Here is a 16,294-nt window from a genome sequence, read left to right as displayed (position 1 = left end):
GTCTTTAATAAGCCATTCTACTTCGGGTAACGACTATAATAACCCATTTTTTAATACTGTTAACACAATTCTTTTGCAGCTAGCTATATTCTTCCTGGCTGCTATAAAAGGAGAAACAAGTTTTATAGGTAGTGAGGAAATAGATCCAGAACTGGCATCAAAGCAGCACAATGAAAACAGCCCCAGAACTGACTGGATCCCAGCAGAGCTGAGAGACTTCTAGTCTGTGCAGATATGCCAGGTCATGTTTTGTAGAGGAAACATTTTTCTTGTGGGAGGTCTTGAGAGACCAACAACTAGCTCAAAAAGGGAAAGAATGTAAAAAGGCAAATATTCACACAGCAAAGTCACTGCAGTATTTTGAAAAAAACCCAACCCCACAGTACAGGGACATTATCAATTAAATAACGCAGCTGCTCGGGCAACTAAAGTTTTACTGGAATTTGATGGACAATCCCATTTAAAAATGCAAATCATTCAGTTAATAAAATGTGTCAGGGGAGATTCAGATGCACAGTAAGAGATGTGTTTGACAGTCCAAATGTGGGGTGAGACACAACATTTTTTGTTCCAAAGACTTTTTCACATGGTATTCCACACCAACACAGAGGGACTTTTAAACCAGCTCCCACTGCACAATAGATCTTTGAGACAGAATAGAGAAGTGTTGCACTTACTTTTCCTCAGATTACGCTTCATCTTTTTATTTGGATCTTTATCATCCCCGACACTATCTTCAAATGGTCTCTTAAGAGCAGATGAGCCTGTACCTAGGGTATAAATTTCCTTGTAATATGGATGTGCTATTAGAAAAACAAAATTCCACAGCAGGAGTCTGATTAGTCCCACACTGTTCCTTGCATGTTTATAACGAAAAGAACTCGGCCATCAGTCAAAGCTTTCTTACTGCTACACGTGAGCCAACGTTAACTTACTACTCACTGTACCATGCCATGCAAGATGTCTGTTTCCAACAACATGTGTGAGAGAAGTAGTGCAATTCTGCAGGGTTGGTTTTTACAGTGTGTTCTAGGAAGAATTCTTGAGTAATTCTTACCACAGACACTTGTTATATGCTTTTTGACCAGTCTACAGTCTCTCCCAGCACAAGAATCATAAGCACTACTTTTACTCTTCAGACCCCACAGGACTTTATACTTAGAGAAAATCATCAACTGTATTCTAGCTGTACTGCTCCTCTGTTGGTACTTCTGAAGAACAGAATTTCCAGATTTCTCCTACCACTTAAACATTTTTTTTAAAGAAACCCACATTTAACACAAAGGAAAGCCTTTACCTTGCATTCACAGCATATAACTTGGAAATTCCACCCATTCTAAATTAACCCCTAGTTTACTGCCCAATTAGTGATTTTTGGAGGAAACAATACCTACCTTCTTTGTCAGTTACTGACCAGGAATATTTCTGAAATGACTTATTTGATGGGAGGGGATCCATTTCCAAAACCTTATAGATCTGACCAAAGGCTGATAATCTGAGGGCATGCTATAGGGTGACAGCAGAAACACAAGTTACATCACAGCACTACTTTAACTCGGTCATCTTACGTTTATAAACAAGTTTGTAGACAAAACCCCACTTCTTCTACGGGAAGACAGCTTCTACAGCTACCTTCTGTGATCACTATAGAAAATACTAATGTCTGAAGATTTTAAATCATTAATTTCTGTAATACAAAGTCCAGGGCTCTGTGACATAAACACCTGAGGTGGGTGCAGGTGGTGCACAGACGTCGGGCTGCCTTTTGCAAGGGTTAGATCTCATGCATGTTTAAATCCTGTGCTTGTGAACCATCATTTAATCTTTTGAGGGTAGTGCCCTGGGAGAACTGTCAGGACTGCTATTGCAATAAGCTATCCTGGCAGACAATAAATTGTATTAATGAGCAGAAATCTTCGCTGTTACAGTATCTACTCCTCAGATGTACGAGTTTTCTACCTGAGCACTGTGTGTAATGGCTTCTTTTTGCTGAACTGTCATGTAGGACAAAGCATCTGTTGGCTCCCGTTCACAGGGGTCATGCAGACCAGGGCCTCCTAAGAGGGAAAGAGGTAGAGAGATTATTGAGGGTAAACGAGAAGCAACATGGAAATGGGGCTTGCTGGTTCTCACCACAGCTAGTCTCAGTCCTCAGCCGAGCGGGAAGCGCCCCTTTCCCAGATGGGATTCACACACCGCACAAAGCAAGTCAGCCCCGACAATTCACTCCCTTGCAGCAGTGGCCACAGAACTCACCGGGGTTAACACTGCCCATGGGTAATAACATGAACTAGAAGTGGTAGGTTTAAAAACACTCCCACAAATAATTTGAATAAATACATAGATTTTGATGACTATAGAAAACAGATGGTCATTAAGTCTTACTCGTTTGCAACCCCTTAATGAGATAGAGGTTAATTCCTCACTCACTTCTACCACATTGGAAGCAGTCATTCAAACGGTTATAACCATGCAACTTCCTTCCCCCCCACCTCCCCTTTTAATTTTAAACAAGAAACCATTAACTGAGCTCCACTGCAGGTTAGCAGTTCAAGGCAGGCATTTTTCATCTAATCATACAGCAAACAGCAAAATATTAAGGCTGTCGGACCAGCCCCTTGTGTTCCTGACATCAGCCTGGCCCCTTACCGGGAAGCAGAATTCCAGACGCCAAACACTCCATCACTCGTCGCAAGGCTTCCCCAGCTCCCAAAGGTCTATTACAAGTACCTATAGATTTTTCACATATAAGCTCGAGTGGCTAGAAGACATTAAATTACGATTAGTATGGACACAAGGGTAACTGTAATGCAGTTAAATATGGAGGGTAGAGGGGAGGAATATTCCCATCAGCTTACTTCACTTCTAATCCACTACAGACGGCCATCCCAGAGGACAGATCATGGCACGTGTATCTGTTCCCTGCTCTGAGCCACCTTTTGAGGAAGCCAACTGCTGTCCATTCACTGCCCTGGGAGGCTAAAAGGAGGAGCCTTCTAAAGCCGGGTCACACGAACACGCTCTCCTCCCCTCAAAGGGCCACCAGTTCTACATGAGAGACCACAGTGACCCACAGTGCTCCTCTAAGGACACCCAGAGCATGTGGCCCTCCCCAGACCTGCTAACGTGGTGTCCTCTGGTAGGAGCAGCCCTGCCGTGGCAGCAAGGTCATTCTGAAAAGCTAAACTTGGAGGCGACAGGTGGGATTCTATTGCAAATCCTTGAGACTCCACAAGGCCCAAAGCCTTACATCTCTTTCCACGGTACCTGCACATCTCACAGACTGAACAGATACTCGCATTCTCCTTCCTTCCTATAAGCACTTCTCTACACAGGTTAACGGTTAGTGGGGAGTAAAAGGCAGGGGGGTTAAGGAGGGGTTTCGGACAACGCGCTGCTCTCTCCAATCCAGACACCGCTACGGTTCTCAGGAGATCTCAGACCTGACCTTCTGGCCCTCGACTCTTTCTGTACTTACCCATCCTTTCAGTGGTGCCCATGTGGGGACTCTGTTGCACAAATCCCGCAGAATACGAAGGACAATTACACATGATTTTAGTCCATTTGCCCTGGCCTAAAACAAACAAAATGATTCCAATACACCCGCAAAAACCTGGCCTTCAATTTTGCTTTTCTTTTTAAATGCACAGAGTCCTGGGATAGATTTTTAAAGATTATTATTACTTAATACTTAATCAGCTTCATGCAAAATAAAAACAGTTATATAGAAGTAAAAGACTTCAATTTAGAGAGACATATAAAAAAGGAAGCAAAATGTCAAAAGATTGCTTTTGTAGCCTCATGACAACTCTAGACCAGCTGGCTGTCTACCTGTCACGTTTGCCCTCGCACGGAATTCTAGACCTTTGCTCTATTAGGGACTAGTCAGAAATTAAAGAGGCATTAAAATTAAAACTGTCTCAAATTAAACCTCGTAAGGCTACAATAACAACAAGGTAAGAACAAATAGCCAACCTGAAACCATTTGGCGTGCCGCAGAGACGCCAAGGCCTCCAGGCATTTCTGCCTGTCCAATAAGTCCGGAGGATCTTTCATCGCAACATTATCTACTGGTAAAAATGGGATAAAAAGAGACAGATACAATTTGACCAAGGGGTTTCTGTCACAATACAAAAAGAGCGGCAGCATCTCAATGAGATAATAAGACTCCCAGAATTTAAGTGCACTGTGTTATTTAATTTAAACAAGCCATTAAAGGTAGTAAATGTGCACGTGTGCAACAGAAGCAAAGGCATTCACTCCTTGTAAAATAATAGTAATAATAAAGATGGCCACTGCTACAGACAATCTGGGATCTTATTAAAAATGTAGAACACATTTCAGGGCAGAAAACAGCTATATAGCACTTTTTTTTTCCTTTGTTGGGTTGTATCGGGCTTTTTTTCCCCTTCTTCTTTCCCTTCTTTGTGACTTACTCCACAACGGTAGCACAAAATTTCAAAGAGACAAGCTTCTTTCAACAAGAGGAAGATATTCTGGGGTGTATTTAAAAAAATTGCAATAGGTAGAAAGTGAAGTTATGTCCATGCAATTGTTGAGAATTTCAACGGACAACATTGAATAGATTTGAAATATTATTGCATGAACAGTGCTAGCCAATACAATTCAATTAAAGAAATACATAAGAAATGCTGGTAAGAAATTTTACAGTTTGATTTGTCTTTCATATAACCGGAATATATGAAAGAAGCAAGTCTGGTAACTTCCAGATTATTAACATATCAGAGAGGTAACCCCCCCCTCACAAAAATCTTTTCTTCCCAACAGCAACTGAAATCAGCAGAGGAAATTCAAAGGATTTGAGAGACAAGACACTGACTGCTACCTTCTGTGCAGGTTTACACTCCCCCCCCCCAACCCCTTTCTCTTTCTTTATCCAGCATGCAACATACCGCTTTTAGCAGTCACATCTGATTTTATATTAAGGGACAACTGTGCGTCAGTCCTTTCTTCCCTGTATTTTTTTTATTTTTTTTTTTTTAATCCTAAGGAATTATTAGCATCCAGATTCTCTGCAAATTCTCTGTACAAATGACAGATTTTGCCTATCTGTGAAGTCAAGTTAAAAAGGTTTTAGTTTTTAGCTGACATGAGAACATATTGGAAGCACTAAATAAATCCACAGCTCAACTAAAACCTTGAATACGTTATTCTCCTATGAATACACAATTACTTTTTATTTCAAAATAAATTATTTTGAAATATAGTCTTTTCATTATTCATAATGGTCAATCCTCCAGGTCTTGTGAGACCTGCGCAGGTCTGAATGAAATACAGTATCCATTACGAATTGAAGACCATGCTAGATAAGCAAAATCCAGCAAGACATTTGAAATATGAGGACAAGTTAGGAGAGAAAAGTACCATCAGTTTGGAGTACAATTTATTAGTAACATCTCAAAGCACATTTTCACAGGTTACTTCGGATCGTAGTGGCTGCATGTGCACTTGCATTTTTAATGTTAAAGTTGCTTCACCTCCTGTTCAATGGGAAGGTTACTCTGGTAAAAGCACGTTACGTTGTGATGGATAAAAGAGCCCAAAGCAAAAAAAAACCCCAAACGACAGTGTAAAACTGAACAGAACCAGGTATCTTGTCTGACCGTTCACAGTTGCAGTTCGCACCTGCTGGCTCTGCTGTCAGCAGAAGATTTAAGTGCTATAAGCTTCTTTTCTAACCCCAATGAACTTCGCAGCAGATATTTGTATTGTTTCTTACTGCCCTCACCAACTGTATTACAGTATTGGGATTGATCACTCCTCGGGCTGGTTTTCCAAGTAAAAGCTGCAAAGACTCAAAGCGCTGGATTTCTGTGAGCACAACAGGTCACTTTGGAACACGAGATTCGCTTCTAAACTTCCTTTGCAGTTTCATTATTTTCAGGAGTAATGTTTTGTGACACACAATCACTAAATGTACATCTGTGTAGTTCTGTAAGAAAACTTCAGTGTGGGCAATATAAACATCTGCTTAAAGCTCATGTATTTTATAAAACAACTACCATCAATGAATGATCAGAATCTTATTTTAAAACATTAGAAGTGGCAAAGGTGACTGATTGCAACATCATTCAGCTTTTGCAATGAACTGGATCTTTAAATGCCAAGGAACTTTCACTTAGTGCTGTACAAGGCTTTGCGAAAGCGTGTTGCAGCCATTGACAAAGAAAATTCTTTTTTCGTTTAAACTACGAACAGAGTATGTGTCATGGGTCATTCAGGCAAATGAAAAACCTCATCAGATTTCATTTGTTTCAACAAGTAGGAATCATACTTTTTCCTACAGGATTAAGGCTGTTTCCAAAGTTCTAAACTACAGATATCTTGAAGAATTCTGCCAATTGCAAACGCAGTACTGGTGTTCTGAGCTACTTTCGCAGATGTTGCAGTCGGCCAGCTTTTGGGTGCAAGATTCTATTAAACAGAAAGATGAAGAGAACAGGCAGTGAAGAGGGCGAGCGGCTTGCAGCAGGCTCCCTTTCGACACCCTCAGGAGAATGGCATGTTTCTTCATGCTCTGCCAGTCAGGAAAGTGAGACCCAATCAAAATTTTCAAATGGGATTGCAAAGCTTCACTTTTCACTTTTTTTTTTTTTTTCCTTGTGGTTTTAGCAAGGGCAACGATACAAGGAGTTTAATAAACGGTTAATAACAAAGCCCTGACGTTAGCTCTGACTATGCAACACAGAACCAATCCTTCAGTCACTGTCTCCCCGCTTGCTGCGTGGCTTCTCTTCACACGGCAGCTGCCAGCGGCGTTCGGCGCAGCAGCCGGACGGGGAGCGCCGTCTTCTCTGCAGAGGCAAGGTCAGTCTGTGGCTCGTTGCCCCTCAGAAGCACTCGGCACCTCTGGAGCGTCGCCGGCCGCGGCAGAGTCACCCCCACGGGCAGGAGCTGCTCCAGGGGCGAGGCTGAGTTCAGCCCCACTTTGGTAAAGGAACTCCTTTACCACACCACAAGCTTGTTGTTACTGTGCACTCAGTAACAACAACTGATTTTGAGCTCCAAGGTTCTGGTCTGGAAAGCCCAATTTATATTTGATGCTGTGACTAAAAATTCAGTTTCTTAAGAACTTTTAAACTGAAGCAAAATGCAGGAATTTTAGGTGCTTGACTTCTCAAGTCGACATGAGAAAGCAGAGCTTTATGGATAGCCATTTGTGAGAAACACCGAAATGCACACACACACTGGTCCACTATTTATTTTTGCTAACGAGCAGCAAAAACAAATAGGACAAACATCACATCTTAAACATGAACACTTTTCCAAAGAGGTGGGGACTGAAGAGAAATCCAGGAATGTTTTTCGATACATTCTGACATCAGGGCATGAAGGCACACACAGCATTCCTACAGAACAAATGGGAGCACTGGTAACGAGGTCCGTTGCGCCTAACCTTGCCGGCTGGGTTAGAGGACAGATTAGTGCTAATCACACCGAGCGCCGAAACCTTGGTCAGTTCTGCGCAGGCTCTGCTCCCCGGGGGCGGCGCCGGGGGCACCCCAGCCCCGCGGCCTATCTTACATGTGAGATGAAAGGCAAGTTGACAAGCATTTTGAGCTCCTTCTTTCAAAGGACGTATGGAATAAACGCAAGGCAGTTTTTAAAACTGCATCGGAAGTATGTTTACATTTGGTTGGCATTATTCAGGGGTATTGGAAAAATATGGCGGTACTTTGTTTGGAGATCAAGGTCTTTCACCAGACAGTTTGAGGGTTTTCCCTTGATACCAGATGTGAAACTTCTTTGGTCTGTATCTAAGTAAAAGTGACCTAAATCTGGTTGGAAACATTATGAAAAACACTATTTCCCCCCCGCTTTCGATTTACTTAGTGACATCTGCATAATGTTTCACATACCTTTGTAAAGGAATATGATAAATGTTCACTTGTGATGAATCAGTGTCAAAGAACCTGGGCTTTGAAACAAGATCCATGACCCTGTTAACTTGTCCTCACCAGTGGTACAGGAGTGGTAGTGTAACACCACTCTAAGAGGTAGTCAAACCATTTTAAGTTTAAAAAAAAATAAAAAATGGTACAGAATTTTGAAAAATGTTTTAAGATACTGAAAACAAACTGGAACACCTACATTTTAAATATACGAAAGCATAAAAGTTCAAATCCTCATCCAGATTGAGATGAATTCAGGAGTCCCTAGAGTTTACTGCCACAACGGCATGACTTTTTGCAAGAAAATACTAGGACAGATGTCTTTGTGCAAAACTCTGTCCCCTTGTGAGAGTCTTACAAGTCCTCTCCCGCTCAGATTTGTTCTGAACTTTGTGCTCGTTCTCACGAACACGGATCAGCTGCAGCAACTGCAGGGCTGATCTCAGCATCTTATGGGAAGTCGAACAACTAAAGTAATATGCAGTTTATTTTTAATGGTCTTGCAAAAGAGCGTGGTTACTAATTTGCGAATAAACTGACATTGCAATTAGGGAATCTTTGCCATTCATCTGTTTTGTAAGATTTTTCTGCATCCAAGTGCTGCCGAAGTGTGACATTGCATTCGGGAAGGGAGAAGGGATCCTTCCTGCCGCGGCACAAACGGAGAGACACTGACCAACGTTTCTCATTGCATCGGTATTTCGGTGGGAGAGGGAGGAAGCAAAGGACACTGGCAAGTCTGGAAATGGGAAAAGAGCGACAGGGAGTTCCCTAGCCCAGGTGGGCCCAGCTGCCTCAGGTGTCATGACAGAGAGTGGCCAGTTGGTCAAAGGTCTGACATCATCCAGTGGCAAAGTTTCTAGGGATAGGTTTGGGAAGCGGAAGCAGAAATTACTGACAAGATTTTCAAAATAAAACAGAGTATGGCTACATTTGCTCTCCTCTGTTTCTCCTGGTTTGTTTCCAACCTCATTGACGCTACGAGAAAACAGTCCTTTAACGAGGGGCACATGACTATATCGGACATCACGCAGGGAGAAGGTACAGAAAGGAACTAAGTCACAGTTCTCTATGTCTACTTTGCTCTAAGGACATGAGGTACAACGTCAATTCAGAAGCAAAAGTGCTGTATTATAACACTAACTTCAATTGTATCCCAGTCAGGAAATTCTTAAAGCTAGAAACATACACATATGTATCATCAATTAATAAAAATTGAGGGCCAGGACGACATACTTGCAAGCTTTGCAGGAGAGGATTTTTAAATTAAAAAGAGAAATGATTTTACAAGTTTTTCAAGATGCTACGAACCAATCCCACTTGACTGACTTAATTTGAAAACAAGACTGTGCAGCGCCGGGGTGCTCAAGAATTAACTAGCAAGTCTGAAAGAAAGGAGAACGAAGGTCTAATTGTATGTCAAAGTTAACATTGTAGGAATGAAAACTATGCATATTTACATGAAAGTAAAGTAACTCATCTTTTTAAGGCAGAAATAATGTAACCTATGGTGGCAACAGCCAATCTAGTTAGTACATGATGCACAGTTAAAAATCTACTTCCCAGTTAACCCTGTGCTGCACAGTCAGGGCATTTAGATAGAACAGTCTTAAAAACAAGTTAAAACGCTCTGTGTACCTCCTTCCTTCTTCTCTGCTTCATCTCGAATGAGAGGGGATGTAAGAATCACCTTCAAAGTTAGCTTGGGCTCCTTTGTGTTACGAATAATAATAGCTGCCTCATTTACATGCTCCTCCACGAGATACTTCTCTTCTGTAAGTTTCTGAAAGTCACCAAGAAAGATTTCAAGAATCTCCCAATCAACTGACAAATGGCAGAATCTCTGTATGCGCACACGCCTCTTAACTAACGAGAAGCCTAAAGACATTGCAGTAACATGGAAGGCCTTGCCTCCCTCATTAAAAACAAACAGAAAACCCAGGTAACATGCTTAAGAAAAATGGTCTGCAACGAGTTTAATGAGAATACTACATAATTCCACTATATTACCACATGGGTGTTTTTTTTTTTTTAAATAAATAAAGGCAGTAGCTGACTTTCATAGCTGCTGGCATGCAAAATACCACCAGCAGCTTCTCTTAGTGGGTACAGAGTCCTCCGGCAGCGCTGCCTCCGGTGTAAGAGCTCCCGCGCGCAGTACGGCCGGCACAGCCGGAGCCCAGCGCAGAGCCGCCCGCTCCCCCAGCCACACACCTGCCAGGAGGTGTGACCAGACAGCCCTCGGCCAGCTCCTACCAGCCCTATGAGACTCTTCAACATGCCCCAGCAAGGGATTTCACCACCTCTCCAAATAGCCTGCTCTGGTTCCTGGCTGCACATACAATTTAGATGACCTGGTTTGCACCAATAACGCCCCTTGCTACAGTTCCAATTACTTCTCCCCCCACTTGTGGTAGCTGTGCACGATACTCAATCACTGTCCCTTTATAAATAACCATTAATGTCTTAAAACTTACACCTGCATTCATTCTTGAATTTTTCCAAACCAGATAATTTTAATCATGTGGTTTTCTGGGTGCTTATTGTCACTCATCTGATTTTTCTCATTTTTCTGTCCATCTCTCACTCCCTCCCTTTCCACACAGCACTTGAAAGTGGACACAAGACAAACTGTTACCCACTTCACTCATTAACACCAGCCCCGGGAGAGATCCTGACAATGCCTGGAAATGGTGACTTTCCTCCCAACAGTACACCAATAAATCGAGTGGTTTCTAAATTGTTTTCAATAAACTTTATTTCCTTGCTTAGATTTCTTTTGTAGATAATACTACGACTGCCTAATAATCTGTTCCATTACCATGCAGAGTTCTCTCGAGTGATCCGTATCTGCAGGTCTTTCAGGAGTCCTGCGGGACCTCTCCCAACCTCCAGAAGTGCAAAGATAACCACAGATGGCTCAGAGTCCTCCAGCTATTTCTTGTGGTTTTGTTTCAGCAAGACCATATGGTTAGAACACACCTAACATCGATTCTAGCTTCTTTTCCTGTTGCAACCTCCACTCCTCCAGCTCCTTTATTGAGATTAAAACATTGAAGCATCTGCTCACTAGTGGCCTTCAAAGCAGCAAAGCAGCAGCTGTTTAACATCTCTGTACCTCATTTGCTTTTTGTTCGCTAACAGGCCTGCACCTTCCTTCTCCCTCCTGCATCCCACGTGGTTGCAGAACCTCTTGTCTTTTATGCCCACAACAGTTGTAGCTTGTTTCATGAGTCAGATTCCTCCTACCTCATCTTTTCTGTAATCCCTCCCCTCACGCTTCCCCACAGGATCTTACCTACCTGTCCCTTGAACTGATTGCAGTTGTCACATCTTTTAATTATGTCTATTCTGCCATTTTCATTTTGAAGCACATGCTAACTTTCCTTCTCACTTACAACCTTTCTCATCTCACGCCTCACTACAAACAAGTAAAATTTCCTCTTTACTACTCGATACATCCTTATCATTTTCGAACAAGTTAGATTTACTCTTTACCACTCCATAGACCTGTAGCACCTTCAGCTGTGGTCAGAGCCACATCCGCAGGCACCACGTGATGGCATTGAAACAAGCCCCTCAGGTGAACAAACAGCTGTCGAGAGTGGCAACACACGTACTGCCCACGTGGCAATAAACACAAAGCAGGAAAGAGCATCAGGAGAAGAGCAGAGCGAGTTTGGATGTGGTTTGGTGAGAGGAACTTACTTTAGGGCCCAGCTTCTCAGCAGCAGTGTATGGCAGCCTGGCAGCTGGACTGATTAGTCAGACTCAGAACCCTGTCAAAGAGGTATTATCCCCAACAGCTTTAAAGAGACTGATACCAGCTGTACGTGCTGCCTACTGGAAGCCAAAATCAGAATTAAATAGCCGTAAATAGAGTTACGAGCTCATGATTCACATGAGCTCAAATGAGCGACCACCTAAAGCGAGTTGTTCTCCCTTCAGAAGCTCGGAGGCGTTTGTCCTGGCGCAGCCCAAGCGAAGCCGAGCAGCTGCGGTGCAGAACGTAGGGCTCAGGGACAGGGACAACACCACAGAGCAGGCAGAGGCTGGGGCAGGGGAGATCTGTGGGACTGCGGATTAGCTCACGGGAGGGGTTGGACCAGAGAGCAAACGCAGCTGGGTTAGTTCCCCAACGGAAAGGTTAGCTGCCATCGCAGGAAGAGCGACATGACAAAGAGGGAGTAGGCAACAACAGGAATAAGATGTTCAATTTTGAGAATAACTACTTCATGTCACCACGTTAAACATGTCACACCCCCCAGGTGTCGTCCTAGATTCAAAGCATATTTCTTTATATCGCTTGGCTTTTTTTTGTGGAACAAATTCCAGCCTTTACTCAAACACACCCTGCAGTGCTATCAGCCACTGTTCCAGGACATCCCTGAATTAACTCACCTGGATTTGAGCGGGGAGATTGTCTTTAACTGTACATAACAAGGTCTTTGTGGGTTTTTCTTTGCACATGAGAACCAGCTCCAGATCCATATCATCTTTTATCAGCAAACCCTTTGCAACTAAGCCAATTCTCATAACACCACACAACGTCCGACCACCTTGATCCCTGGAAATGAAACAATTTGGAGTAATTAAAATGGTATTTTCACACATTCAAAATAATTGTACTATCCTATCACAGCGAGGAGATAAATGGATGGGACTGATGGCTGTGCTGAAGTGGCGTATCGCTGATCAGAAAGTGAAGGGCACAGACAACTCCTATGCAAGTAGTTCCTATGAAAAAATTAATTGTAGTACTGATTCGCAGTTCACACGACTGCAGAAGTTGCCTCACTCGAGTTACAAAGTGCAAAAAAGCCCAAATTCACTATCTGCAGATCTACCAGAAGAGTAGAATAGTTCATATAGAGGAGCTTTCTGACAGAAATCCTGTTCTCAGGAGTGATCCGAGTTGCCTCTTAGTGACACTCCAACTTTAAACATGGACACACACCTTTTCAATGTTTCTTTTAGTTGATCCATACATTCAATCATACAACCAATTTCTAAAGTTTTAGCCCATACTACAAACTGACATTTCAGGAAAGCTTCTAATTTCCAGAAGTCTTTCAGGTCCAATTCCTTTGACAAATCTTACTACTGAAACCTTCAGGAATAGAGGTCTGACTGCTAGTTTTCACTCTCCAGCTAAAGTTTAGGGGAACACTTAAGAGCCACAGTGAACAACTTTCAAAGCAACAGAAGAACACTTTTAGTTCTGAATACTGAGAGAAGACTGCAACAAAAACCAGTTTAGTAGGGTAGGATTGCTTAAAAACATCAAGAAAAATGCAAGAAATGCATCTTCGACAATTCAACAGCAGCTATTGCCACATGATGCATCTCACACTCTGTGGCACATCACGTTAGAAAACCCACAGAAAGCTCATCATCAGTAAAGGTGTTAAACCACCTCAGCCAGAATGACAGCACCCCTGTTCCCACCATTCTCACCATCCACAGGGATGGACTGGGTATAGCACACCAAAAAACCCCAAACCAGTCACACTGAGATCAGGGATTATCACGTAGATCCTGAGCCTCGATGGGAAGTACCTTCATCTGGTAACTGTGCTGGCTTTGTCTGTGCACTGTAAATGGAAAGGCAGGAGCAGGGGCTTAAACAACAGACAGAAGAAAAGAAGGAATGACAAGAAAAGGCAATCCCAGATTTCTGGCAATAGCCAGAAGCAAACAACAACTGCTCCAAAAGTAAACATCTCAACTTCCACCCTGGAGCTGCTACCTGAACAGCATCTGCATGCAAATGTGTGAGAAAACTGCCAAACTCCTTTAGACGTGGCTTGTAACTAGCACGAAGATACTGTAAGTTACATATTTTTCTACAGTGTAAGGCCCTTTTGCCTTGTGATTAGTAAAATAATTTGTCCCATACAAATGCATAAATACACAAACTGTTCTGTATGTATAAATAATACACTCCAAATTTATAATGGGGCACACGCATGAAGAGTCCTGCAGACACTCATGTGAAAGCAAGGCCAGCCAGCTGTCTCAAAAGCATTTACTGCAGGCTTCATGTTTTTTAAAATTTTTTTAAGAATCCCTTCTGCGCCTGTTTTACCCACATGAGGGGACACCTAGACCGTCACCAGTAGTGCCAGGAAGTCCCCAGCAAAGCACCCAGCACACCGCGTGTCACAGCAGAACACTGCGCTTCGATTCCTTCCCCGAGAAGACAAGAAAACTTAATTGTCTGTCTGTGGAGAAGCAGCCTATCAATCCACTACAACTGTTCTCCAGTGTCAATACAGTCACACCGTCTCGAACAAATTTATACGTTAATTTATGTAAAAATATTCATGATTTTAAGTGTTTTGCTATTTCTATTTGAATATATTTCACACCAAAAAAAGTGACATTTCACAGCTCGGCCTTACACAAAAATGCCAGTGATCAGACTTGTGTCTGTTAAATATTTATTAGGGAACACAGAAAGCCACAGGCATCAAAATGCGGGACCATCTGTATATTTACTTTTCCAGGGCTATCATACAATGGTCCTCATGCTGCCGAACACTTCCCGTGGGGATCAGTGTATTCTGAGTAGGCGGTGCTGCATTTAAACTTCGTGCAGAGCAAGCAGTTTCTTTCAATAGCTCCCAAGCCCACAACCTTATCCTAGAGATAATCAAAGACAAGCTCAAATGTTAAGAAAGAAACCTGTGGAAATATACTAACACGTGAGGAATTTTCTGCAGAATCCGCAACACTGCTGGGAAAGCAGATCGAGGCATGAATGCTTTCTGCTCCTCCCAGCCACCCAAATTTCCTCAGTTGATTCAGCACATCTCTCGTTTCTAAACTCCAGATGGTGAGGTGCAGCAGGGCTTCGGCCCTCACTGCCCGAGCGCTACTCTAAAAAGTTATGAGATGCTTGGAAATAACAAATAACTAGTAACATTAGTATGATAAACCAGGAAGCGGTATGACACTTTTGCATTGTCAGACAAACATTATCATTTAGGAATAACTGATAAATACAATAGTAATCCCTGTCTCTCACGTGAAGCCAGTAAACTGTATTTTCAGTTTAAAAACTGAGACAAGTCTTCCTGATTCAGTTAGATCTTCCTCCTTGACCTGCACTGAATTGTATCTTACTCCAGAAGTACACAGCATTCAGGGTCTGTCCTTCTCTCTGTTACTGCCAGAGTAGGCTTGTACTTCCACCACCCCAAAATGTAAATAACTTCAACATTATTTACCAAGACACCAAAAATGAAAAAAGGCCTCACAATAAACTTCTCATTGCTATAAAAGGTGTCAGAAAACATAAGAAATATATATGAAAACCAATACACTTTATCAGCTTTAAGATCAGAACTTAGTGGGCAAAGCCCATGCAGCAGCAGACTATTAATATTCCCTGCGTCATGGGAAAGGAGACAGAGTCCTTTGAGTACATCTCTAGTGTGGGTTGTGCTACAGTTGTAGCCAGATTCAGCGCCGTGAAGTTCAGTGGAGAAGTATTTGATCACAGAAGTGCACGGAACTGGAAGTCGGGTTTTTCTAGTCACGACAAATGGGCTGTTGGTCCCCTGGTGCTTCAGTTCCTGATCTGTAACCTGGGCAGACACTCGCCTGAGCTCGGGACCCCGTGAAACAGATTATGCAGAAAGCACGAAGAGCCAGAAGCGTCCAAGAGTCAGTCGCACCTGCTTCCTCCTCTCCTACTGGAGTTAGGCTAGAACAAACCCTGGCACCACCTCAGGGGCAGACTGGGACACGGAGCCGACAGATGTTTCCCTCAGCAGAGAACTACACACTTGCACTGGGCTGAGCCACTTAAACTGCTTCGGAGTAAGGTGCACGGGGCTACGCCCTGGAGTAGCGCTGAGGGGTGTCGGTAACACCGGGTGCATTAGTGACCGCTGAGCAGCGCCTGTGCACAGCACCAAGGGCTGGGGGGGACACTCAGACCCCCCCTGTCCCCGGGGACAGCCCAGGCCCCAGGACACCAGGGTCAGCTGGGGGACGTTCTGAGCGCCGGCATCTGCCTTCCCAGGTCACCGTGACTGTCCTGGGGACACCCGAGCACCCGCCTGCCCGTGGGAAGGGGTGAACAAACTCCTTGTTTTGCTCACGACTCACGCTTCACCTACTGAACTTCTCTATCTCAACCAACAAGTCTTCCCATTTTTACCCTTCCAATGCTGTCCCTCATCCCGCCGGCGGAGTGGCTGGGTGGTGCTGAGCTGTCCTGGGGTTAAACCACAATAAGAGTGGAAGGCAACGGCTCCTAAGAAAAATTAATTTGTTGGATAAACAATAAAGTTTATAAAAATCTTTTTTGTGTGTTTTAAACTGAAGGAGCTCCTGAGCTACATGGCTGTGGATTTGCATTCGTGTGTTAC

At 43.2% G+C, this 16,294-nt stretch overlaps 1 protein-coding gene across 20 annotated transcripts in view; it reads right to left on the bottom strand.

Moving 5' to 3' along the window:
* The window catches only part of STRBP (spermatid perinuclear RNA binding protein), a 72,827-nt gene that overhangs the window by 25,958 nt on the left and 30,575 nt on the right, over positions 1–16,294 (bottom strand). For 13 of the 20 annotated variants that reach the window (XM_074923860.1, XM_074923861.1, XM_074923863.1 and 10 more), the window contains exons 4-11: positions 12,315–12,480; positions 9,552–9,696; positions 3,976–4,070; positions 3,479–3,574; positions 2,650–2,761; positions 1,960–2,057; positions 1,395–1,506; positions 678–803 (exon numbers count right to left, since the gene is read on the bottom strand). In XM_074923860.1, the coding sequence (XP_074779961.1) occupies positions 678–803; positions 1,395–1,506; positions 1,960–2,057; positions 2,650–2,761; positions 3,479–3,574; positions 3,976–4,070; positions 9,552–9,696; positions 12,315–12,480 (950 nt within the window). The remainder of the gene's footprint in view (positions 1–677; positions 804–1,394; positions 1,507–1,959; positions 2,058–2,649; positions 2,762–3,478; positions 3,575–3,975; positions 4,071–9,551; positions 9,697–12,314; positions 12,481–16,294) is intronic. The other 7 variants (XM_074923869.1, XM_074923874.1, XM_074923870.1 and 4 more) reach the window with 4 other exon arrangements.

The sequence above is a fragment of the Athene noctua genome, chromosome 20 (assembly GCF_965140245.1).
Source record: "Athene noctua chromosome 20, bAthNoc1.hap1.1, whole genome shotgun sequence".
Classification (NCBI taxonomy): domain Eukaryota; kingdom Metazoa; phylum Chordata; class Aves; order Strigiformes; family Strigidae; genus Athene; species Athene noctua.
Note: the sequence above shows the minus strand (reverse complement) of the source record. Positions and strands in the feature narration are given on the sequence as shown.